Source organism: Anas platyrhynchos, chromosome 6 (assembly GCF_047663525.1).
Source record: "Anas platyrhynchos isolate ZD024472 breed Pekin duck chromosome 6, IASCAAS_PekinDuck_T2T, whole genome shotgun sequence".
In the NCBI taxonomy this organism is placed as follows: domain Eukaryota; kingdom Metazoa; phylum Chordata; class Aves; order Anseriformes; family Anatidae; genus Anas; species Anas platyrhynchos.
Genome location: NC_092592.1, coordinates 32,813,805 through 32,837,880, shown reverse-complemented (window position 1 = coordinate 32,837,880; position 24,076 = coordinate 32,813,805). Strand labels below are relative to the sequence as shown.

At 39.5% G+C, this 24,076-nt stretch overlaps 1 protein-coding gene across 8 annotated transcripts in view; it reads left to right on the top strand.

Annotated features, from left to right (window-relative positions):
• The window catches only part of CCDC186 (coiled-coil domain containing 186), a 32,411-nt gene extending 8,736 nt beyond the window's left edge, over nucleotides 1-23,675 (top strand). For 7 of the 8 annotated variants that reach the window (XM_027459992.3, XM_038180837.2, XM_027459997.3 and 4 more), the window contains 16 exons: nucleotides 150-200; nucleotides 2,311-3,000; nucleotides 5,356-5,482; nucleotides 7,403-7,531; nucleotides 8,266-8,478; nucleotides 9,733-9,852; nucleotides 10,374-10,478; nucleotides 10,834-10,932; nucleotides 11,728-11,814; nucleotides 12,572-12,714; nucleotides 14,699-14,954; nucleotides 15,419-15,608; nucleotides 16,708-16,788; nucleotides 17,837-18,047; nucleotides 19,031-19,250; nucleotides 19,980-23,675. In XM_027459992.3, coding sequence (XP_027315793.3) covers nucleotides 2,315-3,000; nucleotides 5,356-5,482; nucleotides 7,403-7,531; nucleotides 8,266-8,478; nucleotides 9,733-9,852; nucleotides 10,374-10,478; nucleotides 10,834-10,932; nucleotides 11,728-11,814; nucleotides 12,572-12,714; nucleotides 14,699-14,954; nucleotides 15,419-15,608; nucleotides 16,708-16,788; nucleotides 17,837-18,047; nucleotides 19,031-19,250; nucleotides 19,980-20,063 — 2,751 coding nt within the window. In that variant the 5' untranslated portion in view covers nucleotides 150-200; nucleotides 2,311-2,314 and the 3' untranslated portion in view covers nucleotides 20,064-23,675. The remainder of the gene's footprint in view (nucleotides 1-149; nucleotides 201-2,310; nucleotides 3,001-5,355; nucleotides 5,483-7,402; nucleotides 7,532-8,265; nucleotides 8,479-9,732; nucleotides 9,853-10,373; nucleotides 10,479-10,833; nucleotides 10,933-11,727; nucleotides 11,815-12,571; nucleotides 12,715-14,698; nucleotides 14,955-15,418; nucleotides 15,609-16,707; nucleotides 16,789-17,836; nucleotides 18,048-19,030; nucleotides 19,251-19,979) is intronic. The other variant, XM_038180838.2, reaches the window with a different exon arrangement.
• Nucleotides 23,676-24,076: the final 401 nt, after the last annotated feature.

Sequence of the window (24,076 nt, the reverse complement as noted above, 5' to 3'; positions counted from 1 at the left end):
AGAAAAGGCTTAAATTGAGCCAAAATTTCCCCCTGATCATTCCAGAGAAAGTCTCAGCAAGGACTTAAACTGCAGGAACTGCTATGGGAAAAGTTGCACCTCAGCTTTATCCTAACAGCCTTTTTTTTCTTTTTTTTTTTCTTTAACAGGCGTCTGCTGAGCGTGTGGATTGTAAGCTGCCTGTGACAAGATACTAGGAGGTGAATTCCTGCCTTCCCTCTGAACAGCGGCATTGTTTGCAGATCTGACGGTTATTGACCGTGTTAAATGCACCAGTCTCAATCATTATTTTTAACAGCTTTTTAATTAAGTAGAAGCTGGCGTTCTGCTACTGTTGAGCTCAATGCTTTTTCTTGCAGCTGTATTCATTTTCTTTGCTTGCCAATTTAGATCTTAAGTAGGGGTTGTTCCATTTATTTTTTTAGACTAACATAAGAACATCTTGAACTTTGATTACTAGCAGTTATCAAAATGTAGATAGCTACCAGAAGAGCAGTTGTTTTGGCTGGACAAACTAAGCTGATGGATTCATTGGCTCTGGTATTGACCTAAACATAAATATTTGAAGCCAAGAGGGATCAGGAATTTTACTCATGTCAGAGAAGATTTGCTTGTAAACTGGGAATCCTTGTAAAAGTTTCACATTGTGTGTTGTGTAAGAAGTCTGCCATTCACCACCTCTTTCTCATTTGTAGCTTTAGTTACCGTTTGTCTTCTGGTTCCGATTGACTTGTACTGTCTTAGAGACTGTGGTGTTTAGTTTTTTGTTTTGAAACCAAAAAGGAAAAGAGGTCTGTTTGTTACTGAAAGAGATCGAATTGTCATTGGCTGATTTGTTACTGTTGCCATAGCATGTTCTCTTTCATACTCAGCCTTAGGTTTAGTTTCCCTTTCTATTTTCGTCCCAGAGATTACCTGGCAGTGTTTTCAGGTGGGTCTTTTTTTGATAGTATTTTCTGATAGAAACAGCTGAGCTGAGGAGACCTTTTTTTTTTCTTTTTTTTTTTTTTTTAAATATCTTTTGGTACATAGTGGTAGCAATTAGTCACAGACATAATGGGATTCGTGTATCCCTCTGTTTTAACAGGGTAAGCCATGGGACTAAGTGTTGGTTAATAAGGCAGGGACTTTGGAGGGGTTGAGCCAAGTGGCACAGAGGGCTTCCTCTTGGTCTGAGTTCAAGTGCAGAGTCTGGAGCGTGTAGCTGAACAGCTCCAATTGTGTGAAATGGGTGAGAAAAAGCTAAACAAATGAGAAGGCAAGTATGAAAACATGCCTGATATTGCAAGGTGGCAGAGTTACTGCTTCGTTCGAGATAATTGTTGGAAAAGCAAAGCTGAATTCCTAAACGAAAAAATTGACTTCTGTTTATAAATAGTGTAATTTATCCAGTATGGGCGGCAGGGTTACATCTAAAAGTTATGACTGCTGTAATGAATTTCCCCTAATGGACACGGTATGATAAGAGCTTCTTGTGCGTGATAAAAATGCCAGCAGGCTTTGCAGACACCTGACCATCTGGTAGTCCTGAAAAAGAAGATCCAACTTCATATCCAGGCTGTTCCATAAATGTTCTAGCTATTTGGATCACAGTACGGTGTCCTTCTAGAAGAACACTTTCTGCATAGCTTTTCAACTCCTCAAATGTTTGCTCTGCAAGCTACTTTGGGAGAGCAAATCTGCCTCAGACCATCTGTGCTCATCCAGCAAGAGATTTCTGCTGCTTGCTAGCAGATGGGAGAAGAGAATCTCACCCCCAGCCCCTTTTTTCTTTTGGGTTGCTGGGTACGGATACATTTTGTTGAATGGGTAATGGGTGAGGATGTGACAGTAAGGAAGTATTTTCACCCTGGCTGGGTGAGGGAGTTGCCCTGTGTTATAAAAAGGAGTGAGTGAAGGCATATTGTTACTTTCAAATCGTGTGTAGGACAATGAAAGCTAAAAAGCACACGATTCTTATTTTTGTTACATCTGAAATGTTTTTCAGAGGTGATTACTTGAACTTTTTCGGGTTTTAAATCATAGAATTATTAATTCTGAGAAAGTTCTTTTTTTTCTTTATTGCATTGGCATTTACTGTCCCACTCCTTTGAGTTTGCTTTCCTTGATTTATCACCCTCCGTCAGAAAAGCCTGGAGAATTGATGTAAAAGGCTGAAAAAAACAACAAACTCTGCATAGCTTCTGTATCTAAATATTTTTGTCCTTTGAATTTTACTTTCCAGTGGACTTTCTTTCCTCTTTCTTAATCTTTAATTTTGATTTTGAATATAATACGTTGTCTAATATGAATTCTTTTACCTTTCTGAAGGAAAATGATGGAGGAATATGTCCCAGAAACGCAAGGCACGCCGGAGCCAGTCAATCTGTCGGGCAATGCCTCTTCCACATGCCCAGAAAACAGGAGGACGGATGAAACACCTGGAGCAAAGGACTGCTCAAATGTCGCTTGTGCTGGAGCTGGTGTCCTGGACATGGAATCGAGGTTGTTGCCCTCAGCCCAGGATCCATCAGCCACTGACCTGAGCAGCGGCGGGGGCCTGGCAGAAAGACAGGAGCAGCAGCCAGCGCTTGATGACAGCGGAGGGGCAGACTGCGCTGCCAGTACCTGCTCTGAAAGTAAGGTTGAGGGCTCCACGAAGCCAGGGCGTTTATCTAGCGAAGAATTTGAACAAGATCCAAAAACTAATCAGGCCGAACAATCATTAATGGAAATACTGAAGGAGCTAAGGGAGGAATCTGACTTTGTGAAAAAATCCAGTGATAAAATCTACTCGGAAAGCCCTTACGACACAGACTGCACAAAGAAGCTTATTTCCACGATGCATCAGACTTCCTCACAGGATGATTTGCTGAAGGAAATAGAGTCTGAACTCCTGTCTACAGATTTTTCCAAAGAACACAAATGTCCAAACGGTGTGAGGAAAGGTGAACATGCCTTGGCTGTGTTTGAAAAATGCGTGCAAGATAAATACCTGGAGCAGGAGCAAACCATAAAAAAGTGAGTATTTTAGTATTCTTATTATGGCTATGGAGGTGTGTACTGAAAAGTTTCAGATGTGTATTACGTGAACACAATGTTGTGGTATGAAACAAATAACGTCTTGAGTTGTTTTAAGGACAGATGAAGAACTTCCTTAAAAAAAGGTCAGTAAACGAGGAATTATTATTACGTGTGGAATGCACTGTTAAATAAAAATGCATGCTTAGATCTCTGAATTCTTGTGGGATTTGGCAGGAACTGAATGGCCAACTGTTCAGTCGAATAGCTTGCCAGTGCCTAGAATTACTTATATCACCATCACTTTTACAGTATTTAAAAATAGTCCAAGATTTGTTCTGTCCCTGTATGTCCTTGAAGAAACAAAACATTGTAATTACGAACTCTCACTATTTGTGTTTGATTTGAGTTTGAAATTGCTTCTTTTTCATGCAATATCAGAATTCAGTCTTCTCTCATAATCCAGAAAGTTCTAGTTGGTTGAGAGCTGTTCTTTGTGTTTGAAATGGTACAGGAGGGCTTTTGAAATGCTTAAACTTTGCTGTATTCAGCTGGGCTTAGTAGTTCTACCATCTGCTACATGAAGCATGCTTGTCAAAAGCCAGTTCATTGATTGATTTTTTTTTTTTTTTTGATTCTCCACTTGGCTTTTAGTGTTCTGTTACCTCTTCAAAAAAGGTTTTTTATTAACTAAATGTGGTTTGTAACTTTAATTTTATTCCTGCTTGCAGAGCTGGAAATGAGTGCCCTGTTCTTTAGGACATTGCAGGGAGGGAGAAACTCCCAAAAAGTAGAGTAGGGAAAGCATTCTCTTGCACCTCAGTAGGTAACCTCTGACAAAATATAAACGTGAGGAAAGTGAGCTGATGACAGGAAGGCTTGGGTATGTGTGATTAGGCATTTAGTAATTGTGGAGGAGGAATGAGAATCTGAAGGGAGAGGTGTGTAGATGGTTCTAACTCCAGAAAGTGGTAAGTGAACAAGTCAGTTGGGTTTTACATGTTTGTTTACAGTAAATTCAAAGGCAGCATTTTCAGCAGTGGACCAATTACTTAGATACAAATGTGCGTGTAGATATATGTATTTATTACATATACACACAGATTTGTTTTTATATAAACATACCTTCAGTCTCTTTCTTTGCCAGCTGCACCCCTTTGAATTTTGGGTGCTCACCTCAAGAGTGCAAAGCTGCTGTGGAATACTTTCTTTAGTCCAAAGGGCATTCTGGGTTGGGCTGATTTTTGTCCCTTTGTTTATGATCAAAAGAATTTCCTGTAACATTGTTCTGGAAGTAATCCAGCTGTCTATTATGAGCAGATCTGTGATAGGTAAGTGAGCAGCGATTGTGTGAATCTCAACTCCCTGTGAGCATTTGTAATCTTGGAATATTCCTTGCTTCAGAACTGTTCTTTAACCTAAGCTTGCTTTCATTGGTGGTATTGAAGTTCTTGTAATTTGGAAGCCTTGTTTATTTAGAAAATACTTTTTGAAGGAGGGAAGCTAAAGATGAAAGTACGTATCTAAAAGGGTATTTAAATATCTTGTTTGGGTAAATACATACCGCACGCAAATTCGTGCAGTTGGTGGCCTAACTTGCCGAGGTGCTTTTGGAAATACCCACTACCTAACTGTGTCTTTAACCATTTAAATGCATTTGAGACTGTTTACTCAGCAACTCTGACAATATGACTTCTGAGTTTCACATATAGCACTGCTAGAAGGTCAGGCTAAATCTAGTATTGTCAAGGTGTCAGCTTCAACTCAGGCTTCAAACAGCTGCAAAGGAACAGACCGTAGCTAAACATTTTAACTTACAAGGGCTACGAGCACGGATGCTGTTGTAGTTACGTGGAACCCAGATTTTCTAAGTCCTATTTCTTAGCAGGTTGTGGACTTCAAAGGCTGCTGTGAGAGTTTGTGCCAATCCAGGAAATGAACACACTGTCTGTGCTTTCAGAGCTTTGACTGGGGAGCTCTGTCACTGGAAGTTTCTGTGTACAAAAGTACCTTAAAATTGTTAACCTTTACAGAGCCCGCTGCTAGTTCTGGAGTGGCTTAGAGGCATGAAATATCTCATATCATCAGGGACAGTAGAAACCGCAAAACGCTGGAAGCAAGCAGTTTTCTCATGAGAAAGATGCTGCTGGCTGGTTTAGAGTTAAGCTTCACAGGCACAATGTACTTTTTTTTTTTTTTTTTTTTTTTTGTAAGGCTTTGGTGGAGTTCATTAGTGTGCCTGGCTCTAATTGCAATAGGATTTGCAGTCAAGAAGGAAGAAACATGTATCTCAAAATAAATAAATGAAAAATACAGTACTGAAGTACCTTACAGCTTGTTTCTTTTTCTTTACAGATTGATTAAAGAAAATAAAAAACATCAAGAACTGATTTTGGACATCTGCTCAGAAAAGGACAGCTTAAAAGATGAACTGAAAAAGCGAACAGAAACAGAGAAGCAGCACCTCAACATCATCAAACAGGTACAGACAATGAAACAGAAGTGGCAGCTGGTCTCTCACCGGTACATGATGCCCCTGTTTTAACAGAATATGTGGTAGCATAGGGGAGAAGGAAGGACTGCCCATGCTCATGGATGCTGAGTATTTTGTGAGGATAAATCCATTCTTCCATGCCAAGAAATATTAACTGGCTGGAAGTGCTTAATGTCTATGGTTAAGTGATCTGAATTCAGAAATTCATTTTAGGTGTTTGAGCAGTTCCAGTTTGGGTTGCCTTGATAGGTGGGTTGGTTGTGTGTGCCAAGGTTGTCTTCCTGACGGAGGCTGCATATGCTAAAGGCCTTGTAGGCCTTTTTGCAAAATGGCAAGTTCAGTCTCTTAGGATGATTTATTTCTTGTATGTAGATAGAAGGGGAATCTTAGGAAAGTGTTTTATCATGACTCATTTTTTAAAAGTAATATTTATCTTCTGTTAACTACTGCATCTGGCAGTGAATGGCTATAGTTGGACTTGTAAGTGCTAATGGTTATGTGGAACACATATAAAGGTTAGAGCATGTTAACTGTGGCCTTACACGCTATTTTGGTATTAGCAGTTCCTATATGCAGGCATTTGGCCAGTGAATGGTTCAGGACCATGACAGGCCAAAGAGGAGCATAGAGTTCGCAGTTGTGCAGGCTGGCTGTAGTGTGGGAGGGAAAGGTATCGCTTTGGGTGTCACTGGTGCTCTGTTACAACATTTTGTGAGGGAGGCACATGTTGGTTTCTAGTCCCATGAGTAAGATTGCAGATAAGGATGTTTGGAGGTGGTTTCAGAAATACTGCTGTGGTGTAATACTTGCAGTTTGGTAGCAGCTGGACTTGTGGGATACAATGAAGTGTGAAACACCTGAGTTGTTGGGTTTTGTTTTCTCATTTTTGAAGTGAGTGTTTTTAACGTGATGATTTCTGAATTAATGTGTCCTGGTAGCTTTCAAGGAAAGGAAAGCTTGGCAGCACTCACAGCTGCAAGTAAAATGTTTATACGCATGCTTGCATGTTTAAAAATAAATAAAAACAAATGTTTTGCATGCTAGGCAATGACTCAGCTTGCAAAACCAAAGAGGGTGTGATCAAATTCACTGTGTGGCAACAAGTGTTTTAGCTTGTTCTTGCTTTGTGTTGTGGCTTGGATTGCACAGAAGTGAGGTACTGACACCAGCATCTTTACACTTTTACACCCTTCTTCCCCACAAAGAAAGGCAGGCATCGGTGAAATGGCTCTCCCCTGTAACGAGAGGGTTGTCCTTAAGGCACAGTTTGAAGAGCCTGTGGGCAGCATCACAGCTTGTTGTCTTTGTGCGAGTGCTGCTTCCTCTTGGACTGCACCTGTGTGGCTGCGCAGTGAGCCTGCCTGGGGAGGTGTTCCAGCTGGTGGTTATTCTTCAGATCAGGTCTCACCTAGTTCACTGGGTGCCTAAGGAAACGTACCAGCACGGTGACTAAGCGCCACCTTTGTATTTGCTGAGTTGTTTTTCAGTGCGTTAATTCCCAGTCCAGTTCAGCACAGACGCGTGATGACTTTGCCAGTGCAGTGCAGGCTGGAGGTGGTGGCACAGGGGTAGCAGCAAAGAAAAGGGTAAAAGAAGCAACTTCAGCCAACAGCCAGCTCTGCTCTGACATCTCAGCATTTGCTGTCAATTTTTTTGTGTAATAAACTACTGTGCCTCCTGTTCTACTCCGTTTGATGCAGTTGTCTCACTGAAGATGAAAATTGACATCTTTCATGCTCGTACTCGAGTACAAAGCTAGATGTTGATATGGATAGTTGCAGCTTGACAAGTGTAAAGTACAGGTAAAGATCTGTTGAAGCACATAATTTGGGTGAAATGTTCCTGCCTGTACAAAACATGATCAAAGTCTTATTTTTCCTATAATTATATCATAATGTTGTCTTCTAGCTAGAAGCAAGAATAGAAGAGCTTATTAAAGAAGTGAAAGCTGGTAAAGACAAACTTTTAACCCAAGATGCAGCAGCCAAAAATGCTATTCAACAGTTGCATAAAGAGATGGCCTATCGAATGGAACAGGTAAGACAGAAAACCTTTAATTACAGAACATTTCATGAATTAACTTGATCCCTGTAGGAATCATGCAGCCTGGTCTTGGCTCAGAAGCAGGGTAAAAGCTAGCAGTGGCTATTACATACCCTAATTTATCAGATGAAATATTTTTCTCAAATACAGCACAAAGCTTTTATTTTTCTCGTATTACTGAGAGTTGAGATTTTTTTTTCCTTCCTAATACATTATGCCAAGTATTTTCTCTATGTAAACTCTAAAGCTCTGTTTCTGATTCTTTTTATTTTCTTAGATGAAACAAAATGCATTAATGCTGGGGTTGGGGGGAAGTCCATCTGAAAAATAAGCTACCGAATGATGCTGAGGTTGGCACGTGGACAAGGGAAGGCAGAGGATTGGTACTGGGTTTTTGCAAAAGTATTTTGTGACTAAACCTTATCAAATACAACTCTTTCCTTCTGAAATAATCTGTATTCAGAATTACTTGTGGGGTGGTAATTCATGTGAGAGGTTTAGCTGGGAAGCTGCAGCTGCATAGATGTATTTACTGTTACAAGTAATTCCAGTTGAATCAGTTGGGTTCTGGTGACACTTATGTGGGGATCTAATGCTAGGGTTTGCAGAACTGGTGCTATTGAGCCCTGCTTTGATATGCTTCTATATTGGATGTCTTTGGAGTAGTGTCTTACAAAAGCAAACCAGAATGAATCAACCTTGTATTTCATATTTAAATATTTTTCAAGGCAAATAAGAAATGTGAAGAAGCACGCCATGAAAAGGAAACAATGGTGATGAAATATGTCCGAGGGGAGAAAGAGTCACTTGACCTCCGAAAGGAAAAGGAGATACTTGAGAGAAGAGTGCGAGATGCAAACAAAGAAATTGAAAAGCATACTAATAAAATCAAACAGCTTTCTCAGGAAAAAGGAAGATTACACCAGCTCTATGAAACTAAGGTGCTCTGAGTATTGCTGTGTGACTTGAGTGAATGATGAAAAGCACTGTCAGTACAAACTTATCGACACTTGTTTGCTAATGTACTTGGGGAAAGAAGCATGTTTTCGTTTTGTTTTGATGTATATCTGTGGAAAAAACCCTTTCCTCTGAGGGAAGGGGAAGAATTAACTGAGTTCTCGTTATCTTTTTCAAGTTCCGTTTAATATTTCCCTAATTTATTTTATGTAATAGAAATAAAAGAGCGCTTATTGCAGGTCCATGTTTTTTTGAGGGAGTTTCTAACTTTTTTTTTTTTTAAATTTTAAAAGGCTGTAATGGCATTAAATTATTGCAGTCTTTATTGCAGTTTTTCTGTATTCGCTCTGTTCTCTTTTGTACTTCTGAAAATTGGTGGTATGGCAATAGGATTCTTCAGGCCTGATTCAAATAAATAAGTAAATTGCCTTTCAGTTTTAGAAGCCAGTAAGATTTCAATCAGGCTCCTAAATTACCCAGGTCTTTCTGTACTGTTTTGCAACTATTTCATGTGGAAGACCTGAAAATTGATGAAGTAGTAGGGTTCTTGCTGATTTGGGTCTCTTCTGATGAATTTTACTGTGCACAGCTGACAAAAGAAGCAGAAAAATATGATTTAAAGTCAGAAAAATACGCTGCTGAAGCAAAAAATCACTTCAGTGTTCCTCACATGAGCAGGAAGTGGGAGCGTGGCTTCAGGTTTGCTAAAAGTTAACCTACTAAAAAACCTCACAACACCTCATGATTACACTAGAGCCTTTCAGGATCCATACTGCCCTCACACAGTGCTTCAGTAAACCTATATTTAGCAGTTGAACCTATCATTTCAGAAGCAGTTTGGAGGTGTGGGTTGATGCCCTATCTGTGGATGCTGGTACAGAAGTTTGGGCCAGCAGTGTCCTTTTCTTAACGTCCTGACTTGATGCTGACTTACAGGCTGGTGGTTTGACCTACGTATGTTGTTGCTGCCAGTGCTCACCCTGCACGTTTATAGCTGGTATTACTGTTCTGTCAGTGTCAGGACTTCTCTCTGTAGCCTTGTGTAATATATAACTACTGCTTTGCGCCTGCATTTCCTCATCCTGTTGCCAAAAAAAAAAAAAAAAAAAAAAGGAAAAAAAGGGGCCTATGCAGCTTACTCAGGAGATTTTTATTGTAGACCAGAGCTCTAGTTTGTGTGTTGCAAGAAGCACTGGATGATTTATATCCATAAAATAAAATTTATGTTTTTTTTTTAGGATGCTGAAGCCACTCGACTCAACAAAGAAATAGAAAAACTGAAAGAAGAAATCAATTCTCATGTTATCAAAGTGAAATGGGCTCAGAACAAATTGAAAACTGAAATGGATTCGCACAGGGTTAGTAAAATGCTACCATGACATGAGACTACAGTCAGAGGAACGTAGTTGCGATACTGTTCTCTCTTTAAATAGTACTAAAATCTATTTTTAAAGTGTTCTGAATTTGAACACCTGCAGCAGAAGTTGGAATAGTGCTTTTAGATACTGTTACTGAAGTGGTAATGCTGGAAGGATGCGAGGAGGGAAATGCAGAGGGGTTCTGTTGAATCTGATCATCAACTTTTAATTTGGATTTTTTATGATAGATTTAACTGTCTTTTTAATTCAGTTCTTCTGTGATAGATTTAATGTGATCTATCAGCTACAGCACATAACCAAGGAGTCCTTTTTTGTGGTTTTGGAACAAACAAAATTGCATAAAGTAATAGCTGAATGGAAGTAAGAAGGGAAAAAATGCTGGACATTTTTGTTGTTGATTCTTTTCAAACTGAAGTAGGAAACTTCTGTTCTGAAAAATGTTTTTTTCTAAATGATGTTATGTAAGTAGGTTTAACCATTATTCATTCCTGTTCCTGTAGGAATCAAAAGAGCGCCTCAAAGATGCAACAACAAAATTAACTCAAGCAAAAGAAGAAACAGATCAGATAAGGAAAAACTGTCAAGAAATGATAAAAACCTATCAGGTAAACACTTTTTCTCAGGAGGTGGAATTAGTGTAAAATCAGATCCTGAACACAGAGGCAGGCAGACAGACACCCATTTCTATCTTAAGCTGTAGCAGGGAAGAATTATCCTGTGTTAGCTAACATGTTGAGATGACCAATCACTGATTGCTTTGCTTGGAAAGTTGATAATCAGAAAGGAAAAAGTTTGTCTTGATTGGCATCTGGGGTGCAAGTCTATCTTTGCCTTTTCAGAATTATTGGATACATGCCTATGGGAAAGTTGTTCAGTGATGTGAAAAGCTGTATCGGTGCTCATAAAATAGGAAAGAGGGATCTAAAACTAAAACTCTCCTTTTATCTTCTATCCTTTTAGGAGTCGGAAGAAATTAAATCAAATGAATTGGATCCAAAGCTCAGAGTAACTAAAGGAGAACTAGAAAAACAAATGCAGGAGAAATCTGATCATCTGGAGGTAAGTATTTGCTGTATAGAGGCAGCACAGTTGCCTGGCTACCAGTTAACCTGGTAGTTATGAATGCTACGAGTTTCTAACTTGAGATTTTTTTTTAAGCTGCTTGTAGTTCTTGCCAAACATTTTTCTTCTTGGCCTAATACTCCATTCCAGGTGTCTGCCTCCAACTCTGATTATGGGAGGATGTTTTCAGATACTACCCTTGACTCATTTCTTAAAAACAGAATTGTTCTCATTGTATCATGCTTTTCCCATAATTGCTCTTTCATTTATCAGTGTGAATGTTTTCATAATTTAGAGCGCAAATTCTAAGGCAAGGCTGTCTTTCTTTGACCAGTATTTTGCTAAACTATGAGTCAGGGGATAGCTTCCATTCTCTGTAGAAATTTGCTATCCCAAAAACTAGATTCTCTGGTGAGTACCTGCTCACATGTGCATGTATCATCTTCAGTTAAGCAAGTGTCAGAACATAGAACTTTCCCCAGTGGCTGTTGTGATGTCAATTTGTACAACTAAAACTGAAATGTGCAATCCTATTTCTGTCCTTGCTTCTTTAAAAAAAAAATAAAAAAAATCTAGCTTTTTTCCCCCTAGGCTTTTGCTTTTGCTTTTGTTTGTGGTGGCTGTTTACCAATCTCTATATAAGTGAAACAAACCTTTAAAGTACCGGTTTTATTTTAAGCCCAGCCCTCTCAGCTGTTGTGTTGGCCTGCATTCGCCTAGATTTTTTTTGATATCCTAGGAAATGCCAGTGTCAATGTAGATTTCTTAATGAACTTCTCACTCTTTAAAAAGGTGCATCATGCAAAAATAAAAGAAGTGGAAGACTTGAAGAGAACATTTAAAGAAGGCATGGATGAACTTCGAACACTGAGGACAAAGGTAACGTGTTGGATTGCAGGAGAGCACAGTGTGTAGTATTGGCTTTTGGAATAAGACTATATTAAATTTTTTGTTTGTAATTTTAGTTCTTTGAATAAATACTGTGATTAGAGACTGGCTTGCATGAGATCAGAAGGAGCACGTAACTGACTCTGGGTAACCTTTCTTAGTGAATCAGTTGGTCCATAGTACAATGTTTTGTTTTATGGTATGCAACTCATTTGACTGAGAAGTTAGGAGAAACATATTTAGTAAAGATCTCCTGAGTTTAGTAACTTTGGAAAATGAAAAATATCTGTAAACTTTTCCTATTTGTGAAGCTAGGTTTGTAGACATCACACATTTGATGTCTGTTGAGGAGGTTATGCTATCTGTAACTAATGAACTGTCTGTAAATTAGCCTGTTCCTTCAACCCAGATCTCAATAGGGCCTTAGAAAAATGGATGAAGACATGACTGGATTTGGTTTTGTAACTGGAAAAAAGATGTCTTTGAAGTCGTTGAATCCTGGTGCATTAGTTTGAGTCTTTGGACAAGGCTAATGTTAATCACACTTGCATAATTTGATATTTTTTGCATGTATTATTTTATCTATTTTTTCTGACTGTGTTTTGTATGAAAAACAGGATATTACCTTTCTGAGCTAAAATCATCAAAAAGGAATAAAAATATTTTGTACAAAACGTTAGACATTTGATAGGAATAATTCATCTCTGAAGCTTGGGAGAATAAATAGTTTCTGATTTTTCCCATTTAGGTGAAGTGTCTAGAGGATGAGCGCTTAAGAACAGAAGATGAGTTATCCAAGTATAAAGAAATCATTAATAGACAGAAGACTGAAATTCAGAGTTTGCTGGACAGAGTCAAAACTGTCGATCGTCTGCAGGATCAACATCAGAGGTACAGCTATGCTCTTTGAGGAATGATGTGACAGATATTCTGGCATTTTGAAAGTTTTTCTTTATTGAAATTACAAAATGCTTTAAAACATCAATAACATGCAGAATCCTTGTCCTAATTTAAGTGTTTATTTCTATGGTGAATCAATCTCACTAGTAATAGAGATAACCTTAATAGCTTTTAATAAAACTAATGGATTTAGTCTCATAAATCTAACTGAAGTGTTCACTTTTAAGTGTACCCTATAAGAAGTTATGTCTTGTAGAAGCCTGCCCAGTGTTTGCTTTATTGAAAGATCCATCACTTCAAAATTGTGATGGATGGATTAAAGTATTTAACAGAAAAGGTTTTATATCTTTGATAGGTGCAATATGCAGATAGTTGGGAGCACTTGTATTTCTGATGGATTACTCATTCTGCTGTTCAAAGTTTCCTCATTTAAGAACGTGAGGGATATAAAATCTTGGAAAGGAGTTGGGTTCATGGACAGTTCAGGAGTTGCCAAGCATATTTCTGTTTTTGTATGGTACATACGAAGTAGAATACAGAAATGCCATCCACTTCACTGATTCTAAGCAAAGACAATGGAGTTAGACAACTTTTGGATACAAAGAGCCACTCACGTGTCCCTACTGTGCTTCTAAAGAATTCTTATATCTCATTGAAAAATATTGCTGTGATTACATGCTCGGAGTTTAGATAATGAAGCGTTTTCCACTTGCTGTATGCTGGTCAGCTGCATTGGCACTGTCTCATTAGCTTTCCTAGGGAAACTGTGATCTGCTAGAGACAACTGAAGCATAGACTTCAGTCAGCAACAGCTTTTTTTTTTTTTTTTCTCTTGGGATCTTGTTAAATGAATTAAAACGAACTCTGTGATCACAGTGTGAAAACTACAAATGTGTTTTTCCAGTTATCTTTTCTTCTCAATAGTTGAGATGTCCTTAAACATGTCACTATTTTTCCTGTTAAACTTGGATTGAGGTGTGTTTTTTTTTTTTAACATCTTCTCTGCACAGTGCTCACTACCACTGCATCAATTTTTGTGTAGTCTTTTATTTCTCTCTTAAAATGACTGACGTGTTTTCAGTACTCCCTAGGATGTTTGACAGAGTTGTGGAATCTCAGCAAGAGATGGAAAACTTGGATCAGTAAATTCCTGTTCTCTCTGAAACAGAAATTCTGGAAACTTGATCTGTTTTTCTTACTGTTGTTTAGAGTAAATAAATTTGCTGCCTTTTTTCACTTGCTTCCAAGAAAATAAGAATTTTGTCTTAATTCATGCAAAATCTCATCTATTTTCTTTATGAGAAAAGGGTTGAGGAAGCAGATTTCTTCCTTCTAGAAGGAACCTAAAAGATTGAGGTGAAACATCTTTATAATACCTTTTTACATATTTAAAGGGAATGTTCAGCTAGTCTTTGTGTGCTGGAGCAAGGACAAAAATAAATGGGATTTTGCAGGAAAGATTATTTTAGGTTGGATGCTGGATAACACTGAGTTGGATACTGATTACCTCCAGTGTTGCAGGATTTGCTTTTTGGAGAATTGTAAGGATTGGTTGGAGATCTCTTTTCAGGATGGTCTAAACATTTAACTTTGTTCGGTTTGACCTTGACTGTTAAGTAGAAATTGCTTCTCTCATAACGAAACAACGTATTTGGAAAAGGGAAATATGAGAATATTGCATTTGCAGGCTGTCCTCTTAATCTACAGTCTTGTTTCTGACACCCTGTACTGAAGCACGTGAAGTTGAGTACAGACAGCTGGTCACTTCATTTCTGTGTCATGTCAGCATTGCAGCTTGTCATGAAATGGAATCTGCAAGCTCCCTTCATTTTTAAAACAATCCAGTGGCGCACGAGGGTCACTAAGTGTTCCTGGGCACTGCCTGGTCTGGACCCAAACTTTTATTTCAGTAAGGTTTCATATCTGATGTCTTCAAGCTCAGGTTATTCCTAATACTACACAATTCTTTTGGCAGAGATGAACAAGATATCAGTGCTTTAAAGGAAGAAGTAGATGGTCTCAATTCTCTTATTGCTGATCTCCAGAAGGACATTGAAGGTAGTCGGAAAAGAGAATCTGAGCTATTGATATTCACTGAAAAATTAACCAGCAAGAATGCGCAGCTTCAGTCTGAAAACAATTCCTTACAGAGCCAGGTGGATAAGCTTTCTTACAGCGAAAGAGAGCTGCAGAATCAGGTGGAATGTGTTCGACAGGCTAAAGATGACATGGTGAGTACAGCATGCAGCTTGTTCATGCGTTACTAAGATGTTTGGGGAATGTGAATTCCACCACGTGTTTTTCCTCACCTACCTGCAACTTGTTGTTGAGTTTGCTAGTCTGGTAGAATGAACACCTCTCTTAAGAAGACAGAAATCCTAAGGCACACGGCACTGCAATCGGATATGGGTGTCCCTGCGTTGTTCTTTCTGTGTTGCAGGACAGAGTTACTCTCCATGCAACTGACACTGAAACAACCTAAAGATTGTAATTTGTGAATTGTATTACTGTTTCTTAGGTAGTTTTTATAAATGTAAGATAAACATAACTTCAGTGATTGCTGTAAAATGAAAAATTAATGTACCTTTGCTTTCTCATGTAGAAAGCAAAGTACAGAGATGGAATTGTTGAGTGTACAGTGCGGTTAGGCAGGAATTCTTGTGGTACATGACTTAAAACCAAACTATAATTTCAGGCCACCAAGTTGCAGAAGGAGGAGGATCAGCGAAAGCTAGAGGTTGAGACGCTGCAGGCTCAGCTGGCTTCAGAGCAAAAAGAACTAACAGCGCTGAAGACCCACGTGGATGAACTGAAAGATGAACTGACTACCCAGAAGCGCAAGCATGCAGCAAACCTGAAAGATCTCACGAAACAGCTTCAGCTAGGTTGAAATTCATTTCAGATATAATAATAAGTCAGCCCAGTCTGTAAGCCCCTTCACAGAGTCTGGTAGAGACGAAGGCTTCCGTCTGTGTGTGCGTGCTGTTTGAGCTTAGCCCTTCTCACTCTCACTGTCCCTAAAGAGTGAGCGAGCAAGTTAAGACTTGAGAAAACTGCAGTGATAGCAAACAGGGCCCAGTGTCAATTGTCAGCCTTAAATAAAACTCTTGAAATGGGCTTAGTTATAAACTGAAAGTTTTATTTTGAGACCTTTGTCTTTGTTATCCTGTAGGGGACTACCTAAGTGTTACTGTGGGTAGGTACAGATCCTGGTCTGAGTATGAGTATAGGCAAAAGCTGCCAGAAGTTTCCTAACTCCTGACTGTATCAGGAATTATTGGTGAGAGCTACTGCTTAGTATGTTAAACAGAGCAGTTTAGTCATTAAGGAAGGATGGATGGATGTTGAGAGACTGATGATTAATTTTTTCAACAGATAGAAATCGTTAAATACTTGATAGCACATATGTTCTGAATGCAGATAGATATGAATGTATTCAGGCTTCTTTGAAATGTATTTGAAAGAAGAACTCTTACTGACATTGTGCAAGAGAAGTTATTTGTCTCTTTGTACATACATGAACAGCTGTGCATTTTCCCTTTTCATCCCTACTGAATGAGTGGTGCTTCTGGCACAAGTACTGCTCTCAGCTCCCACTAGTGATAGTCATGAGATCCGAGAACGGAGCTGCTGTTCTGTCATTCAGTGGTTATTTCCACAGCAGTCCCAATCAAAGGCAAAGTCAAATTCAAGTCTTGTTGTTCCCAGATAATCCTGTGTATGACATTACTTCAGCTGGAAATTGTTGCAGGGTCTTAGCAGATGTTGCAGCCAGGTACTTCATGGCTGAGTGCAGGGAGAGAAGGGAGCTATTTTGGTTCTTGTTTTGTCTTTTCCCCATCAGATTTTAGTTGCTACCATTGTCTTTAAGTAGTCAAGCCACGTTAAATTATTGGAGGTCAGAGGATTAGAGTGTTTGTTGTATCACACTGGGTCTTGGTTTTTAATCTCCTGTTGGTAACAATCACTTTATTATACTTTTAGCACGCAGGAAATTGGATCAGATGGAAAACGGTAATTATGACAAAGAAGTCAGCAGCATGGGGAGTCGTTCCAGTTCATCAGGTAATATAGCTAATAGCAGGGCTGCCAAAACAATCCTTCGATCTTAATAAGGTTGCCATGGTGTGCTGCTCTCAGTCTTGCTCTTTCTGTGGTTTGTGCGTATGCAGTGTGTGGGCAGTCTCCCATTCAGCCTGACAAAATAGCCTTTAAACACCAAAATGCACTTGGCTGAATGCAGTTAAAGGTGCTTATCCTTATTACAAGATTAAAGCTTGATGTTTACGTGTTTTGGGTCTTCTTAAATGCAAGACTGTTGTTGTTGTTGTTGCTTTTATGTTTGGAGGAAGCTCAGAGGACTGCAGTTTCTAGAGAACTCTCTTAAATGCAGCTGTGGCAAAACAAAAATTAGCAGCAGCTTCCAAGATTGTTTAATTGCCTTATTGACAGTTGCAACTGTTTAACTGATAAAAATCAATTAGCATGTTTAGAGGCATCAGTGTGTTTGTGTAGAATTCATTACTTTCTATCCAGTTAGAAGTAGAACGGTTATCTTTAATGCTGAAAACAACAGCTGTTTTCTTCCTCAGTATCATTGGGTTTTAAACTGGGTTAGGTATGCTGAAGTATTTTGCAGTCTTTCTGTATAAGTAAGAGGTGAACAGAAAGAAAAAAAAATACTTCAAGCTCTAAGTGAACAGCGCTGTAGGTGGTTTACAATGTAAGGGCTCCTGTTAGTCTGTATACAGTTCTCATAGTTGTGATTTTAGCAGACTGTAGAATAGACTTGTTTGAAAATCAGCTCAGTCTTGTACAAAGTAATATTATCATTAATATTATGACGGTACTTCTGCAGGGCTAAGTGTTACTGAAGTACATACAGTGATGCTAATGGAATTATGCCCATAACTAGGGGACTACGCACTGTTCCAGCACTCATTTAAATGGTGTAAAAACTACTTATTGTAGAAACCCACTCACGTGTAAGGGAAACTGACATTCTGAAGAAAATACCCTAAGCTACTAAAATGTAATGAACACACTGCACTGGTGGAGACGTTTTATTTGTGGCAAAAGTAAAAAGAGCTTTAAAATCTGAATGTGTTGGCAGGGTCCCTGAATGCGCGCAGCAGCAATGAGGATCGGTCACCTGAGAACACTGGATCGTCAGTGGCTGTGGACAGCTTCCCAGAGGTGGACAAGTCTATCCTGGTTGAGAGAATCCTGAGGCTACAGAAAGCACATGCTCGAAAAAATGAAAAGATGGAGTTTATGGAGGATCACATTAAACACCTTGTGGAGGAAATCAGGAAAAAAACTAAGTATGTTCTGAGTTTGGTTCGTACAGTTTTTGATGTTGGGTATACACATACTGAAGTATGCATGAGGCTCTATTTCTTTATAAATGCTTAGTGTAGTTCTACTGCTATTCTCAACTTAATGTTGAAATGATTTGTTGAAGTTATGACTTGAATGAACAACATTGCTTCAATGACCAGTCAAAAACAGATGAATTCAACTGTGGGTGCTGGTTTAAAAAAGGCAGGATATTGCTCCCCAATTGTCTCACACTTGGTGTTCTCATGGGTTGATATCACTTGATCCTCAGTTGCTACTGAAAACTGTCAGTGGTGCTGCAAATCGAACCCCAGGGTCTTGAGTCAGACAGATAATAAATAAAGCATGCAATGAGAGTCGCTCCTAGAAAAGCTGGTTTAAACAACACTTCTTGCATGCGTGAAATCTCTGAGCAAGTTTGAGTGTAGTACCTACATGTACAGGTCATCGTCCTACTGTCTTCCAGTTTGAGCATATGCTACCACACTTCCGTAACAGATCTGTCCTGTGTGCTGAGATAGGTTCAGTGGGACACTGAGGTGATTTTAAAACTGAAGACTGCACCATACTCCATATGCCAAGCTGAGGTTGCACAGTAGTTGAGATTGCCCAGTATTTCAGCTTTTGGGGTAAATGGCATTGTCTAGTAGGTTATTTGACCTTTTAGCAAAGAAAAACAGAGGCATCTTTTCGTACCCTTTTTTGCTCCGGTAGCAATATTACTTTCTCAAAGTACTTTAAGGTATGTAAAACTTGTGCATTTTAGTGTCCCAGCTTTCCATCACATACTATAGCATCTGTGGTACCTTAGGTTTTCTGCCGTCGTAGGCTTTACAGGCATTTACTTTACTGCCTAATACAGTACTGCTTGGAATTAAAATTATTGTATGTCAGGAATGTGAAGTTATTTCAGTGTCTGTTCTTAACTACCTTGTAACTCTGTGATGTCTTTTTAATTTTTGCCCAGAATTATTCAGAGCTACATTTTGCGGGAAGAAGCTGGCACGCTGTCCTCAGAGGCCTCTGACTTCAACAAAGTACACTTGAGTAGACGAGGTGGGATCATGGCATCTCTGTATACATCTCATCCCGCAGACAGCGGTCTCACGTTAGAACTCTCCTTAGAGATAAACAGAAAGCTGCAGGCTGTGTTAGAAGATACATTACTGAAAAATATTACACTGAAAGTGAGTATGCCTTTTGTTCTGTATGCTCTCCTAGTTCTGAGATACTCTCTTCAAAGAGATGTGTGCTGTTAAAGGGAGGAGGCTTTTTGGAAGTCAGCTCCCTGTGAATTGGTGATACTGATAGCATTGGTTCATCAAAGAGTGCTGTAATGTGATCCATTCTGAATCTCTTTCGGGACCGTGTGATGTGCTGAAGTAGAGGGCTGGTTCTCAGCAGTAAATGTAGGGCCGCATGTTCGGCAGAGAAAAAGCCTTTGCACCTTCCCTCTGTCATGTGGGGGCTGCTTGGGCTCTGCGTGCCTGGTCCTGTGGCAGTTGCTGGGTACCAAATTGAGCCACTGGGGCAGCGTGTCTGCTGTGAGGAAATGACAGCCGGCTGGGAAGAGTTGTGCAGCCTGCCACATGAACTGCTATGTTATGCAGGAGCTGGATATCTATTCCTGGGATTATCATTCCCCTTAAACACTGCACTTTGTAGAGACAGCCTGTAGAAGTAACTTAAGAAGTAACCATCTTAGTAACTGCAAAAAAGACTTGCTCAAAGGTTTTCGTCCTTTACTGAAATGAGCTTGTTTTTCTCTACCTCTGTCTAATCACTTGCATTTGTTTGGGATACTTGAAAGTATCAATCTGCTGACATAAACACTAATTTTGACTTATTAGTGCGTTTTGTGCTGATTTGGTTTGTTTTCTCTCTCTAACTTAACCCATCCTTTCTTTCTCCCAAAGGAAAACCTTCAAACTCTAGGAACAGAAATAGAACGACTTATTAAACACAAGCACGAACTGGAACAGAGAATAAAGCAGACATAACTAAAGCTTCTGTGGAATAACTGATACGAAGATGCAGAAAAGGCAGGTGCTACAGACCACTGTTTTTCTACATTTTTCCAGAAATTTGATTGCCTGCCAGCACAAGCATCCAGTATTTTGTATACACGACCTGTAGTCATACAGGCTGCTCTTACTCGTGAGAGAGATACAGGGTTTGGCATCAGTGTGGTTCTGTCTACCCAATACCAGCCTGAGGTGTTGCTGAACTTTCCTACACACTACATTTATCTAAAACTTTTATTTGAATTGACATAGAGATGCTTTGCAGTGCATACTATGTTTTCAGTGAGTTGCAGTGAGATTTTCATTTCTACACTGTATAATTAATCAGTCTTTTAATGATGGAGCTTGAAAAAATAAATCAATTATGTTTTAATTGCTGTTGAACATATCCAGTGCTACTGAGCTTTAAGGGCTTTCAGATATTGTTTCCTTTCTTGCATATTACTTCTAATGATTAGGTTGATTGAGCGTTTTTGACAAATGCATGGAAAAATGCTTTGTCAAAAAATTTTTAAGTGATGACTGACATTGCTTATTTTCTGCTTTGGATTAGCATTTATTGGGTCAATTTATTCAAAAGAAATGAAACAACAGTAAAACTAAGGGATTAAGGAACTTTCTGAATCAATTATTGAGTATGTGCAACAGAAACAAACATCAATTCAGCAAATCTTGTAAACCCCTGATCTTTAGGTGTATGGTCTAAAGAAGTCTGATCTTTGAAAATTGGTTAATAAAACTTAGTCTTTTTTTATAACTAACAACATTTAAAAAAAAAAAAAAAGAGTTAAACTGCCCACTGTTACATATGTACAGGTATATGTTGTGCTTGCATCTGTTTTCAGATGAATGAAAAATTTTCAGAGACAAATAGAAGCTTACTAAATTCTCTCGTTAGCTTTGAATAGACCAGCCCATGAAAGTGGTGGTAAGAAATGGAAAATATATCTAAATGGGATTTCATTCTGTCGGTTGGACTGTAAAAGTGGCATAGAAATGTGTGTGACTCCTTAAATTTACTGTTGTGAAGAATTAAGATGGTTAAAATGGCATGAACTGAGAATTGTTGTTTAATCCCTCAGTGTCTGAGAGGGTGACAGCAGAAGAGGATCAAGGTGACAAGTTCTTAGTCTCACATCACGTTCACATTTTAATTCCAAGATAAGTAATTCCCAGGATCTGAAAAGTCTATTCCAGCAGTAAATGCATTATCAGTGTGTTTATTGCCTTCTGACCAAAATGTATTTACCAGTTCAGACTGTAAATACATACGCTGGGTTTTTCTTAAATACTTGAACTTCCTATTATCATGAAAAAATATTCAGTGTACATCTGTATGCTGGAGCGTACAAGGAGGAGAGTTTATGAAAGCATCTAGGTGGCTTAGGGGCGTGTACTCCATTTTCATGTGCCACTGAGTCACTCGGGCATTGTGATGAACCAAACTGAGCAGAAGGGTTTGTTTGAATAGTTGGGTGCAAGACAGTGGGATAGGCACTTCTGAAAGGACTTTACAGGATCAAGACCTGGTTTGTGGTCCAGAGAGCTGCAGGGGGTCTTTGGATAGCCAGTCCCTTCAGTGTCAGTGAAGAGTTTGGAAAGGGAATGGTGAAAACGAGTGATGAAAACCCTGATGAGCGTCGTAGAAGCTGTGAGCCTTTAATCTGGGTGGGTTTTATACATATATGTATATTTTTTTTAAACTCCTGAGAACAATGTTTATTCAAAACGTTAGGGTATTTTGACCAGCGCAGTCGTGGGACTACCTCTGCTTTGTTGTTGCTTAAGTGATGTGGAGAGGGAAATTCCTGCCTCTGCTGAAACAGATTGTCCCCAACTTCTGGGAAGCTGAGATTTAACCCCAAGCAAACAGGCAGTTGGTCATGACTGAGCTAGACCTTCTGCTGAAGGAAAGTATTGAGAAAGACCAATTTGCATGTCGAGACATAGCTTAGCTTTTGTATGTTGGCGTTTTCATGCTTTAACGTACCAGATCTCTGGATCTTTTCAGGTGTTCAGCTGAATGACTCCAGTATTTTAGATACGATGTTAATATTGTAATCATTTAATATATGTTCTTCAGGTGTACAATGTGAATGAAGGAGAGGCGTGGTGCAGATGGAATAAGTGCAATGACATTGTGGAAATTCTTATTTCTTTTTGGCATGGTTGTTTCTCCATTTAAGTTATTTGAGAAACCTAGTTAGTTGCCCTCCTGCCCTGCTGGAAATGCTGCTTTCCTCTCTGTAGCACTAAAAACTTCCCAGACTTCCCCCCCCGGTTATGGAGACACACAAAGCTGTTGAAATTTCACTTTGCTCATTGTGCATGGTATTTACGTAGACTAAAGTCATTGGGAGGCTTTATTTTAAGCATACCTGTTAGAGATAGAAGCTCTGCTGTAGTGGGCACATTAACAAGAACTCCTGTGGAAAGGTGCTCCTGTGGGATGGTTCCCACCGTTGAACACCAGTGGGTGCAAGGCTTGGTTTATTACATTTCACTTACCCTTGTTCTGAAGACTTTTTATGTTATCAGCAAGAGATTGAAAACTGTCCCCAGATAAAATAAATATTGCTGATGAACTGACAAACTAATTTTGAAGACAGCCTGGAGCAGTGAGCACACATACCTGTCACTGAATCTCAGTGTCCATTAGATGTGTGATTGCCACAGGCTCTTCCGCAAGTTCCTAGCTGGTAGCTAGTTGTATCCCACAGGCTAAAACATCTGATACCTGAACACTCAGGGTGCTCTTTTAATCCAAACATCTCACATCCAGATGTTCTCAGAGACCCTACAGGAAGGCTGCCGGTGCTTTTCTACCTTCTGTAAAATCCTGTGCTGTCATTGTCTAAAGCTAGATCCTCTCAAATTAATATATATTTTTTTCTGTAGAAATCACTGGCTTTCTGCTTCATAGGCTTGTGCAATATTTTTAATTTCAGTCTCCAGAATGCAGTGGAGGTCAGTTTGTTCTCAGATATTCTCTCATCTTCTTAACTTGTTGCTGGCAACACCTACAGTCTCTCCAGCTGCTAAAACTGAAGTTAGTCTTTTGAAATAGCTTTCATTACAATAGTTTAGTTCATAACTAAACAAGACAATAACAGATCAGATCTCTGGCTTCCACTGAACTGAGTGTAAAGCTGCCTGTGTGCTGCAGGGACCCTGCAGGAACCTAGGGAGCGGTTCAGAGCTCGGGGCCTGACAGCCCTCTAGGAATGGGCTTTGCCCCTTCCAGCTGCCGATGTGATGGGAAATACCAACAGTAGGTGGCACTAGAAATCAGACTGATCGCGTCTCCCCAGGCACCTGAAACCCTTCAGAAGGCAGACAGCTGAGCTGCAGAGGGAGTTGGGTGGCATTTACAGCTTTTCCAAGACGGATGGCATTTCCTTCTTGTTTCCATGTTCAAACTGAAGCTATGTTAAATCTTCCAATATATGTATGTATGGTGTCCGAATATACAGAGTGTCTATTGATTTAATTTTGTAGATACTTGTTTCTGTATAAAGTTTTTGAAGATATCGCTATACATTATGTATATATTGTACTTTGAAATAATAAACCCACAAATGAGTGAAAGTCTGCTGCGGGTCTGTGCTTTGTGCCTACATACTGCTGCCTGATGCTGGGTCGCACAGGTACCTGCGTGGCTGCGTTTTTCTGCTGCACCATCCGAGCACGAGGTAGGTGGCAGTGTGTCCTTGCTGCGTACCACAGGTGCTGGCAGCCAGACTAACAGCAAAGCCAGGGAAAAGCAGAGCTGGGCATGTCTGTACTTCATCTCTGGGAGACTGGGCTGAGACTGCTCCATCCTGAAGAAAGGCAATAGGTGTGCTGCAATTAAATGCTGCTGTGAGCTCTTAGCAGTTCCAGTAAGTGGCCCGAATGCTCGAGTCCTCTTTTTCCTTGTGTAATGTGAATTTGACAATCCCAGTAGCAAAGGCCCCATTCCCTTGCTCACACTGTGCATCCATTTGCTG